The sequence below is a fragment of the Ips typographus genome, linkage group LG3 (genome assembly GCF_016097725.1).
Source record: "Ips typographus isolate SLU linkage group LG3, UJ_Ityp_2.0, whole genome shotgun sequence".
Classification (NCBI taxonomy): domain Eukaryota; kingdom Metazoa; phylum Arthropoda; class Insecta; order Coleoptera; family Curculionidae; genus Ips; species Ips typographus.
In genome coordinates this window covers 6611566-6624816 of record NC_138424.1, presented here as the reverse complement: position 1 = coordinate 6624816, position 13251 = coordinate 6611566, and the positions used below count along the sequence as shown (strand labels likewise).

At 31.3% G+C, this 13251-nt stretch overlaps 1 protein-coding gene across 1 annotated transcript in view; it reads left to right on the top strand.

The window, feature by feature from the left end:
• The first annotated feature begins 1734 nt into the window (after positions 1-1734).
• Positions 1735-13251, top strand: part of p130CAS (Serine_rich_CAS and FAT-like_CAS_C domain-containing protein p130CAS) — a 44722-nt gene continuing 33205 nt past the window's right edge. The window contains exon 1 of the mRNA XM_081976510.1: positions 1735-1913. Within this exon, the coding sequence (XP_081832636.1) occupies positions 1878-1913 (36 nt within the window). The 5' untranslated portion in view covers positions 1735-1877. The remainder of the gene's footprint in view (positions 1914-13251) is intronic.

Genomic DNA, 13251 nt, shown 5'->3' with positions numbered 1-13251 from the left:
GAAAAAATATTTTTCATCAAATTTGACTATAGAACAGATACTTTCGCTGCAATAAAAATAAAAAACTCAGATAAATTTCATCATGCAATGGTAAATGACATCAATCGCGGACAAGTTTGTCCACTGTATTGACACCAAGAATCCCAAATCAGCCTTCATGGCAAGAGGGCATTTACAAGACATCTAAATGACTTCAAATAAGCGATTTGTGTACGTCAGAACATCACCAGAGTCGTTATATGCCAGTTTTGAGTCAATTGGGATAAGTTTGGCCCCTGTATTTACACAAACGGGCCCAATTCAGAAGATAATGGGAGAGTATTTTTATAACACATTTTCTGAACTGTGTCATCATGTCAAATAGTAATTAAGATACCAAGGGCATTATTTTCTATAATGCCTGTGGTGTCTTCAATGTTTAATGTCAGACTTTCATTCTGAAGATATTTATTTAAAACAGGTTCAGAGGGCATTAGAAAAAATAATGCCCTCACCTGAGGGCTTTATGAAAAATAACGCCCTAGGGCATTATTTCTGACCTGACCTTAATAGGTGACATTATTGATGAAATAATAGACCTGTCGGACATTAAAGGTATTTTATTTTGATACCTTTATGCTGTGTTATGCATTGTTACTTATAATTATGCTATATTACTCTATTTGACACTAATTACTAGGAGTATTTGATAAAAAAATGGCTTTTTTTCTTGGTTTAGTTTTGTCTTGCTTAATAAATAGAGTAAGTAAAATTTAGTAAAAAGATTATACAACTACAAGAATCGAATGAAAAGAATGTCGATGTGATAGCCAATGGCGTCAAAGTTAACCAATGTTTTCTGTAGAATTTTTTCTTGCACTGTTTTGTTCGAACCTAAATAACTTGCTTGTTTGACATTATTGGTTGGGCCGCTAGAGGGCGTCAAAATTGATGAACTTATTTTCTACTTTCTTTAGTGCAGTGTTTCATTCAATTGTAAATAACTAACTTATTTGGTCCACACTATATAAACTTTTGTACGTCAATAGATAGCCAATAAAATGGGCTTTCTAAAGGTATGACAACACTAGTTGTTTAGCTAGAAAGCTTTAAACCAATTTTTCTCTCAACCTTTAGAGCCTCAAACTTCTGGTGACATTTTAAAGGATCCATCAGAATCCACCACAATTGTGCCATTTTGGTGTTTCTGACCTGCAAAAACAGTTTGGAAACCTTTCGTAATACTTTAAGTTTGAAAAATACTGGTGATTTTTTGATGTTTCTGAGCTGTCAAAATTTGTAAGTTTTTATGTCTAAAGTATAGGAGGAAGTTTCTTCTTTTTGTTAAATATAGGACAAATACAGTTAACTTAAGCAGTTAAGTATCAAAATAAAAATTATTTATTATCATCATTTTGTAGTTTTGATAAAAAAATAAACTACGATATTGTTGTAGAGTAACAAATAAGAAAACAAATAACAACTTGCGCAACTTAAAACAGACAAACTATAAGAATCATATAAACTTATTGAATTATAATTTCCTTGCAGTGGGGGATTCTGGAACATACCCCTGCTGGACCACTGCAGCCAACAATCACCCTATTCATTATCCTCCTTTCCTTACACATCTAATCCCTATCGACAAGTCGAAGACTGCGCTGGTGCGACGCGGCGTCCCGTTACCACGCCGGCATTGCCTCATCACAAAGGCGAAATAACTAAAATGATTCACTGGCTGATCAGTTTGGTTTAGGTACTTGGCCGGATACTGAGTGGCAATGTCGCAGTCTCGGTTTTAGTTTATTTAGTTTTTTTTTTATCGTGCCGCACTTTGTTTACATCTCTACTTTGATCAGTTTCGATGTTGATCGACGGTTTATGTTAAGTTTGCAGTCATGCCCCAACCCTCTGACGCCCCCCTACCCTCGCAGGTAAGGTAATCGATAAATCCGCGCTTTGCAAATTTGCACTTTAACCATTGAAAAATGATAACATGATGATAGTAGCTAGCAACTGATTTTTGTATTAAGAATCAGGATATTTTCATATTAGGACCTTTAAATAATTGTTAGTCACTGAGGGTGAACGACAGTCAAGGAAATGATTCAAAATATCTTCTCGGAACTTCTTTGCACTGGGATACTTAAGTTTAGGTCAACTTATGTGAAAATCCTGATTACTGCACATATAAATAATGAAAGTCTAAATTTTAGTGCTTTCTAATAGATACCCTATAAATTATGTTGCTTGTTATCACGGATAGCGATACGAAAAACAAACGTTACATTTTTGATAACACCTGAACTCAGACCTATAAAGTTCCATATTCTACTTTAGTATTGCCAATTTATGGTGCAATATTTGTTTGTGTGACTAACTTAAAAAAATAGCAAGTACAAATACATTTATTTTGTTACGACTAACAATTATAAAAATAGCCTCTTCTGATGCAGAATCAAAGTCAATTTGGTCATAAAAATGATAGAATGGAAAGGTTTGTCACTTGTATCTACTTCATAGTTAGTCCTAGTTTAAAATATTTTTGGGCAACCGAGTATTTGTAGAAAAGTGATACTTTACCAACATGTCTTAAATTCACTTGGTCTAACAAATGAAAATATATCGAAAACGTCATCGAAACAGGCAAAGTCATGCTTTAGGGAAGGAGTAACATGCCAAATTGAGTGACATTTAATGAGCTTTTGACCGACTTTTCACATTTTGTGGTAAACCTTTAAAGTACCTCTGCTTTAGAAGAAATGAACTTTGAGGAATATGAGAAGATCCTTCAACTACTAGAAGGAAAATATCAGAACGACTTCAAGAAAGCAAGACTGGAAAGTTTTTACAGAAGATTTCCTGCAAAACAGAAGACTATTTCCATTAAATGTGTGAATATAAATCATTAATAATCACTTGTATTGAGGCTTGGATCACACTTTTTATCTCCTCAGATAGATGGTATTACAGATTTCTATGGCCAATATACAGGGTGGTCCAGTTTTAAGTGTCAATAATTCACCATTTGATAGCTAATCAAAAAATAAGTTGACTTGCATTATGTCATTTTTCTGAAAAACGTTTCCTAAGGAAGATACAGTCCTCCAAATTTCAATTTAAAAAATCGTTTTATAGTTTAAAACTGAACATTCAAGACTTGTGAAAGTCCAAATTTGTACTGAATAGTCTAAAAACTTTTTTACTACTAGGAATGGTCTTATGATTCGCTTTCTCAGACTGCCATCCTGGTTGAGTGTCTGAAACTGGCAACTAAAAAAAGTCCGGAAATCAAGACAAAGATTGTATTGTGCATGAAACTCATTTTTTACTACTAAAAATAGTATAAAAGTTGACTTTTAATGCTAGAACGGACCTTACTAGGACTAAAGAGAGTCCAAAAGTATATTTTCAAGACTTTAATTAGTGTACAACTCAATTTTCTGGTCTGGACAACAAGTCTAGAAGTAAATTAAATTTTCGGACTATTTTATTTCTAAAAATTAGTTCTCAAGACTATTATTGTAGCATTTGGTACCAAAATTTTTTACTTTTATTACTGAAGAAACTTGACTTTTGGAAATAGTCTTAAACTCGATTTTTCAGTCTTAAAAAGCACTAAAAACAGTCTGAATTTCTTAGAGATGCTACAATTTATTGCACCTATGAGTGTAGAAGTCAATTTAATAGTGAAGAAGCTTGAAATAACATTTTCAAGATTATGGTCAGTGGACAAACTGGCTTTTAGGCCTGATAAGTCAAAAACTTTGTAAAGATAGTCTTGAAACTCGATTTGAGGCAGTGAAAACATCCTTAAAACACTAAAAACAGTCTAGTTTATTAAGGAATACCCGAATTTTTAGCACTGAGGTGTCTAGAAGTCGATTTAATAGTGACAAAGCTTGGAATGCTATTTTAAGTCTATGAAGAATGTAAAAATTGTTTTTTAAGTTTGCTATGTCAATAACTTGGTGAAGATAGTCTTGAAACTCGATTTTCCAAGCTGAAAGCAGTTTTGAAGCACTAAAAATAGTCCAGAATTCGAAGAAAATGAAAAGCAAAGTAAAAAGCACGAAAAGTTCGTTTTCAAGATTTTTCATGAATCTAATGTTAATGTCCTGCATCTAAGACTATTTTCAAGACTAAAATATTGAAATTTGTCTTCAAATTATGAAAACTTACTTCAAATGCAAATTTTAAGCTTCTGATGTCACTTTTCATTAGTTCAGTCACATTTTGGGGTTCAAGTCAATTTTTAAGGTTTAAATGTATGAATTTGTAGTAACAAATTCTTGAAAAAGTAGTTTTTATGTCTACAAGTCAATTTTTAGTATTAAAGTCTCTCGATTTGCATGAAAACTGGTTATAAACACAACTTTTAAGCTTCTGAAATTTTTATCTTTTTTAATTAAATTTTCAAAACTAAAGTCTTTTAGTTTGTCTGGAAACTATGAAAACTGGCTACAATAATATTTTTTAAACTTCTTAAGTGAATTTTCCGTTTCCAAGACAATTTTTAAGTTGGGTTGGGTTAGTTTTGGGTCTTTGACCGTAATAACGTGTAATAAAGTGCTTGTTCCAAATTTGATCAATATTGCTCCAACGGTCTGACAGTTATGACAAAAAACCGATTTTTTAAACAGAAATTTGAAAGATTGTATTTTCTTTAGGAAGCACTTTTCAGGAAAATGACATAATGAATGTCAACTTATTTTTTAATTGGCTATGGATTGGTGAATTATTGACATTTAAAACTGGACCACCCTGTATATTAAACCATACATCATACAACACTTTTGCTATTCGTTGGATTGAACTTAAAGAATCTTATTGGTCAGTTTGCAGTTCAGATTTGAACACTTTGACTTCTCTTGATGAAGTAACATTGATGAAAACGAGTGGAAGTCATAATACAAATCTTGGAAACTCTGTTTATTCAACTTTCTTCTGATTTTCTTTTATGCTAAGATTTGCTGTGCAACTTTGAACATCTTTGATGGCAAAATTGAATAAACTACTTGCATTCCTAAAGTAGACTCATATATTTAGTAAGACTCATATATTTCCAGCAAGATAATGCTTTGTCACAACCCAGTGACTGTTACAATATCTTAACGATTTGCTTCAAAGTAAATGGATAGGAAATATAACAGTCCAATAAACTGGCCTGCCAGACTTCCTGATTTGACTGTGCTAGATTTTTTTTTGTTCGAGGATTCATAATAGATAAATCTTATTTAAGCCACATGCTTACTGGCGAAGAGGTAATTAATTTCACTCCGCATCCATTTGAAAGCTTTATTAAGTGTTATTGAGATCTTAAATTAGATTTAATCTGCAGTCTGCTAAAATACATTGACAAAAATGTTCTGCTATTTAAATACAATAATTGCATAATTGCCCTTTCAATTTTTTTGGTTAAGTAATAAATGGAAACTATTAGTGTTAGATATCAAAACACCTTCCATAGATTATATTTGCTAAAATAACAGTTACAGTTACTGTACTTTTTAAAAATTATTTTAGGTTATTTTCAATGGTTTCCGCAATTTAAACCTTCTAAAACCAGTATTATGTATAGTTTCAATGTTTTATTGGTCGTTTTTAAATTGATGAGTAAACTGAGTTACATCATTGGTTAAGTATTTGTCGATTTACAGGAATTATGGGTGGTATGTGATAATAAATAAAATGTAATAATAATATAATGAACTTTGTGTAAATGTGTGTATAAATTCATTAATTAGTTAACTTTTATCAAAAAAAAAAAAAGTTGTGTTAGGTATAATCAGAAGTCAATCAATCGATAAACCGATTTTATTGGATTTGTCAAAATATTTGAACTAATTTCCTTCAAATGACGATGACAATCGCTTTTAAACGATTAGTTTGAAACAAAAATAAAATAGAAAGATGATTCTTAATTTCTACAAGTTAACAATATATTTCGCCATTTAGTTTCTTAACACAAATCACAAACTATATGCCTTAGGGTGAGACAAGACACATTTATATTATATTTATTGACTTGTTATTAGGAAATACTGTCTATGATTCAACAGAAAGTTCAATCAAACCGGGTTAAATGCAACTTGGGAGGCCAATGAACATGAACCATTTCTAAAAGCTTAATCGTAAACTTTAGATTGCAATAAGCCAATGGTTGAGGTAGTACGGCACGTATCGTGATTCTGTTGAACCCATATGTCTGTAGGGTCAATGTCGTTCACGTAGTAGATAAGGATATTTCGAAACAAGTCTGAGTGTGCACAGACTGTTAATGTAAAAAAAATGTAGTCGTTTACTTTTATTTTAATGGCAAAATGTCTAGTTTGTTCCGAAAAGTAATAAGGAAATTGCTGGACTAACCACTGAGCATGATTTTATCGCTTTTATGGAAGTTTCTGGAAGATTTGTGATAACAATGAAAATTTCCAATAAACATACTTCAGTTATCTAAATGCTAAGAGTCTCAACTAGTATTGTATTTTAATAATAGTCAAATATTTTGTAGTGTTTACTTGTAGTTTAATTTCCAGAAAACTAAATGTTATCCATTTTGAAGGTTTTTACCTATATTTTGCATTATTCTAGGTTGTTAAATAATAACAATAAAATGTTTATACAAAGATTATACAATTATACATACTGTACGAATTAAGTTATCTTTCTGTGTTATAATTCAGTACGTAGTAGGTGACGGTGACTAAACTATTGAAAAAAATCTATATTTGGACGAATCCAATCTTCGATTTTACACTTTGCTGTTCAGAAACTTCAACGGAACAGTATTGTATTACGTATTACCATCTTCAGTAACAGTAACTATGTTTCTTCGTATCAGTTTTTGGCTTTTCGTAATCAATTGCAAAATGATTTTTCCTAATTAAATTTGATTTTGGATTAATTAATTAGATGTCTTTTAATAAATTTTGAATCCTCTAAATAAAACGAAGTGACTTTCCTTCAAATAATCACCTTACCAGAACCTGTATATTGTTAATTTTAATCGAGTTAATCGACCTTGCAATCGAACACGAAGGTGGTGGGATTATTGCAGGCGCATCTTTTTTTTATTTTGGAACCTTGTTCGGTTCTCACCAATGGTTCTCACTACGACTGTTATCTGTATTTGAATCGGGCTTTCCTCTGTTACGACGCAGCCTGATCGATAGCTTTAATAACTATTCAAACAGGCCGTGCGAGATAAATTTATTTACTTTTTCCATCTAATTCCGGTTTGCGTGAACAAACCAATATCAGGGTCGTTCATTAGAATACCAAATGTACCGCACCAAATAAGCGTACAAAAGTGATAGAATTATGCATGTCTGCTTGTATTAATATGGTGACGTAACAACCTTTGTAGCAGAGAAACTTGACTTATGTAAATTAAAAATGAAAACTGATATTAACACCATATATGGTAAGTCACGCGTAAGTGCAATATACAAGGTGTTCCACATATACGACTATAGAATCGATTACACATACCTGTTTGTATATTCAAAATAGACTCAGTTAAATCGTTTGTGGTCAAAATAACCACCAATCGTGATTGAATTAAACTACAGTACTTCAATTTGAAAAGTACGTACTTAAATATGGTGTGTCATAACTAGTCCGGATTAAAAAGCACTAAAATCGTGAAAAAAAAAACAAAAACAAGCAAAATTATTTTCTTCAAAAACGCATAAAAATGCTTTAAAAAAAGCACAAAACTCTTTCAGAGATGCAAAATTTTTTTGAGTTCAACGTCTAGAAATTTTTTAGATTGTTTTGAAAACTTTCAAAAGTTTTTTAAACTACTTGAGAGCATTTGGAAGATTTTTGGATTGTTTAAACAGCATATTGAAGGTTCTGGAATGCTTTAGAGTCATTTGGAATCTTCTACACGGTTCACAAAATTTTTTGGAAGCTTCTAAACTGCTTTAATATCTTCTGGGAGCTTCTAGACTAGTTGAACATTATTTGGAATGTTTTAGACTGTTCTAAATGCTTTTGGAAGCTTCTAGACTGTTTTGAAAGACTTCCGACTGTTTTAGAAGCATTTTGGAGTTTCTGTAGTGTTTTGAAATCTTTTTAGACTACTTTAGGAACATTGAAGATTCTGGACTGCTTTTAAGACATGTGAATTTGAACTTTGGAAGCTTTCAAACTGCTCTGGAAGCATACGGAAGCTTTTAGACTGCCTTGAACATTTTGAGAGCTTCTAGACTAGTTAAAGATTATTTGGAAGCCTTTAGAGTGTTCTACAGGCTTTTGGAAGCTTCTAGACTGTTTTGGAAAGCTTTAGACATATTTTGGAGTTTCTGTAGTGTTTTAAAACCTTTTTAGACTACTTTAGAAGCATTTGGAAGGTGTTTGGGCAGTCTAAAACAGTCTTTAAGACATTTGAAACCTTGTAGACGGTTTTAGAAACTTGTGGAAGCTGTTAAACTGCTTTAGAAGCATACCTAAGATTTTGAGAGTTTCTAGATAAATTGAAAAACATTTGGAAGCTTTTAGACTGTTATAAAAGCTTCTAGGCAGCTTTGTAAGCTTTCCAAGGCATTTTAGAAGTTTTATAGTGTTTTGGAATGTTTTTACATTTTTTTTTGACTCTTTCAGGAGTATTTGGAAATTTCTTGGTCAGTTTAAATTTGTAAATTGATACTTATACATTTTGCAACATGTTTTTGTCGTTCAGAAACATTCAATATCTCAATATAGCAATTTTTTGTCTTGGGGTAAAAAGCTTGTTTTGTAAAAAACTAGTTACATACAAAAATAGCAGTAAATAAGCACAAACGAAGGAAAAAGCAAAAAAAGCATCAACAAAATCTGTCAAATAAGGCGTTTTAGCATAAATCGTTCACATTAGATGTCAAAGGTTGGTTGCTTTTATTATTTACAAAAAGCAAAATTTCTAGAAATCCGGACTCTAGTTATAACGAACATGTTTGTCTACTATGACTCAATTTAATATTCTCTCAAAAGAAGCATTTTTGTATTAATTTTTATTCCGGTAATAAATTACATTCTGATGAAAATACCGCGACTAAAAGCCTTCTAAGTACCCGCTAAATATGGGCGTTTGCGTCGGTTGTTTTTGTTTTTATCTCTGGTTTTTGCAAAATAAGAAAAGCAACGTCCCAAGTTTCATCTTTATTACTGCCAAGACTCCATTTAAGTCATGCTGCCGTACAATTTTGTAGTTTATAACTGGTTTTGCCTTATTCGAATCAGCGAGCAAACAGAAATAGAATTAATTCGTTCCTGAGAATTTACTACTTTAGAAGATATTTTACGTGGATATTTTTAGAATGCCCAGGTAAATTGTACCTCATGTTTGTTGTTTATTTTTAATAATAAACTTATTTATACAAATCGTCAGTAAACGCATAGTAACATCAAAAAAATTCACATCCGAATTTGACCTGTTCAAGAAACTATCTTTGCCCCTATAACTATTTTTCATAGTCCGTTTAAAATATCAGAAGCAAATATAAATTTTTCGTTATTTATTCAAAGGTTAAACCTGTAATAAATAAAAAAATAAACAAACAAGTTAAAAGTGCACGTATGATGCTGCAAAATATGTAATATAATATTTTCTTTGTTAATTATTGCTTAATTTTCCACGCATATCACATTTTCTTTAATGATTATTTATTGTTGTAAAAACTAGATAATAGAGCCTTCACATGTCAGTTAAGTCAGTTTCTCGTTTTTTTTCGAAGTTTAGATTCAAAAACTTTTTCCAGCAAACTTAAATTTCAATTAAAAAGTTAGTTTACATAAACTTTTTTGATTTAAATCGAGATAACTATAGTAACAAGCCATTGATTTACTCTATAAGCATAAAAATTTTGAAATTATACATAGGAAACCTGTGTTAAGAATAGAGAACCATTAGAAATGAGTGGCTTAGACAAATATGGCAACAAGCAACAACCTTCTTAAGTGACACGTCAGTACTACTACTAAAAAGAACATGACGTCATGTGACAGTTGGTCACGTGACCACATTGTCAGAAATACTGATTGGTAAGGATGAAATCGTGAAAACACCTGGGTGCGTATTCTTGAAACGAGGGAAGGGAGTTATCAAGAGAAAGACCTGTAGAATGTGACAGGAACCCGTTTTTGTCAGCTTCTTCTGTCACATTCTATCAACACTTCTCCTGGTATATATTATGTATGATAAGGCTTTTTAATATCATTTGTTAACAGCTTGAGTATCAGTGACTACTATTTGGTAACATTTGAACTTTGATAGTAGCAAATTCAATTTCAATTTGAACTTTGACAGCTTCAATTGACGTTCCAGACAATTTTCAAGTTCAAAATTGTATTTATTAGAACTGTTATGATTGTATATTTTTTAAACATCAGTTTTTTTATCTTTTTGAAACGTGAACCTTGACAGTTTCAAATTGAATTTTTTTAGGGTCTCCTGACTGCTTTACTGAATTTAGACTTTGACACTTTAAATCTGACGTTCCGCAACATTTTTACATTTAAAATTGTATTTATCAGGGTCACATTTTTTTTTTGTATGTCTGTATACTATTGCAAGAAATACTAATTTAATTTCACTTTAAGCTGGTATACAGGATGTTACTTACATGAATCAAATAAAATGAAAGTTCTCGATCACTTTATAATAAGAGAACTATAAACATCTAATGACATTTTAACAAGTTTATTGCAAATTTGTTTATTCTTTGTAAAACTTCTTTGAAACTGTAGGATTAATATTTACTCTAGTTAACATCAAAACCCTATAAAATGTCTGGTCTCTGGTCTTATAATACAGGGTGTCAAATTGAAATAATTAATTTTATTTTCTTCTAAATCCTTCAGTCAAATTTGATTGAAATTGATTCATCAAAAATCCAACCTGTTTTTGTAATTAATTTAACATCCTATACCTAAATCTAATTATTTTACTGTCATTTGATTCATTCTTTCTTGAATTATTACTTTTTGTTTTTAGGACAAAATTGTTAGTAACGCCTAAAATTGGAAAAGACCCATATTTGGAGTCAACGTTCTACCGGGTTGACAACAAGCAAATTAGTGACAGAGAACTTATGAAATATAAAAACAACTAAATTAGAAAAAAAACTTTGTCACCCTGTATCAAGTTAACCAGATATTTTTGAGCTTTTCTGCTTGAAGCTCAGTAAGTAACTAACATCCTGGTATAAATAAGTCTGTTGCTTTGTTGTATGATTTCTTCTTGATTCATTGTATGTGCCTATCTGCATGCTTAGCACAGTTACAGCTTCTTTTTTTAATACGCCGGTGAAATTGCAACTAACAATAGCTTGAAGTAACACCATTAATCTATTATTTCGAAATTTCGAGTCGGTATGATCAACTTATCTGAAATCTTTATTGAACTCGGGTGGTTTTAATTTAATTATTATAATCTTTCATCTGCATTGTAGGAGCGGCTTACTCTTTGCTATTCAAATGCCTTTGAAGTAATTTCTACTTTCAGTTACGCTAATGGTGGTAAAAATATGTGCATATATGCATAGGACACGTTACCGTACGGAAAGGCTAATGATAAAATTATTAATGACACCAACGATTGATATATTAGCATGGAAGGGCAATATATTATTAACAGAGATACAAAGGACAGTTTAATGATATTACCATGTTTTTTAAATCATTAGGTTTTACTTAAAACCCTTTGGGGGAGTACATATGTTTAGGATTAGCCACTGTTTAGAAAGAAAATATTAATTACAAGGGATGATACACTACAGAATTAAAGTATCAGATTTCACACTATTCCTAAACAAATACTGATTATGGAACCAAATATCCAATAGATTTAAGTTATTTTAGTCAATATTGTATCACAATTTGATAAAAAAATAACCTACTATAAAAACATCAACACCGATTATAGAATTGTAACTTCTAAGAAGGTGTGTTAACTATTATTCACTTCCAAGGCAGCAAATGTTGATTTTTGTGGTGTCGACCGACCGGATCCGGATGCAAATGGGTACAAAAGCAAACAAAAGGATCATCTTTGAAGATGCCGCTTCAGGTTAAAACTTGACATTCGTTGTGAGAATGCAACCAAGCTTAAGGCTAAGTAATTTGCTTGCATGAATGTTATATTGCCATGTAAAGTGATGTGGCATAACGGAAACTGGGACAGCAGAGACATGAAAACTTATGCGGACTATAAATTTTAGTGAGTAATATATTATGACCTGAAATGTATAAGAAAACAAGCCATTTACGTAACTGAAAATGGTAAATTCTGTACAGAGTAAGTAAATAAAAACAAATTTCATAACTGTTGTGTACACTTCTGAAAAAGTCTTAGTGGTAGTGGAATAGTATATTAATCTGTTGTTTGAACGTTAAAATAGTTTGCATTTAAAGGCAATAAAAGTGTGAATATTTAGTGAAGTTCACTGAAAGAAAGTTAAGTTATACAGAATGACCGACGATAGAGTAAAATTTTTTGTTCCAGGTTTTTAACTAAAATAGGACGGCTGTATTTAGGAGACTAATGCCTGTTTTCCCAATACAACTTAAGCTAAGTTGAGGTTTGATTGTGACAGATCACGTGCAAAATAACACAATCTGAACTAAACTTATCTAAGCTATCTTTAAAGTCGACTTAGCCAATATCGGTGAAACGGACATAAAAACTTTAATTCAAAACTGCCATTGATGTGGCTTAGAAACTAAAAGACAATCTTTACAATGCAGTGTTGCACATTTTTTGTTTTTTTTTTTAAACGGGAAAATATTTTTTTAATTTGGATACCGGCCGAGTTTGGCCCACCCTGTATTTGAAATCAGTAGCAACAACGGAATCTGGGTTGGTAAATCTACAATAACCGATGCTATTTTTTTATTTTTTTATTGTAGATAATTTTTGTTTTGATCAGTTTTTTTACAAATATCGTTGTTAAATATCATTGTTAAAACCTTCCAAATAAAGTTCAGTATACTTAATCAATATCTCAAAATCAGAATATTTAGAGAAAAACAGATCAGAACAAAATATTTGTCTAGATTAAGAGCAGAAACTAAAAACAGCGTCAGTTATTAAGGTTGTCGATAAAAAATTCGTTGTTTGCTACTGATTTAATGTTTTATTTCATATTTTGGATGTATTTTGGCCATTTTACTTACTGAATACAATTTCTGTTTCAAATTCGTATCATTTTTGGTTTATAAGATGCAGTCAGCGTCCTGTTTTAGTTGATCACCCGGTACGTATTTATTTTACACAAATATCTGCAG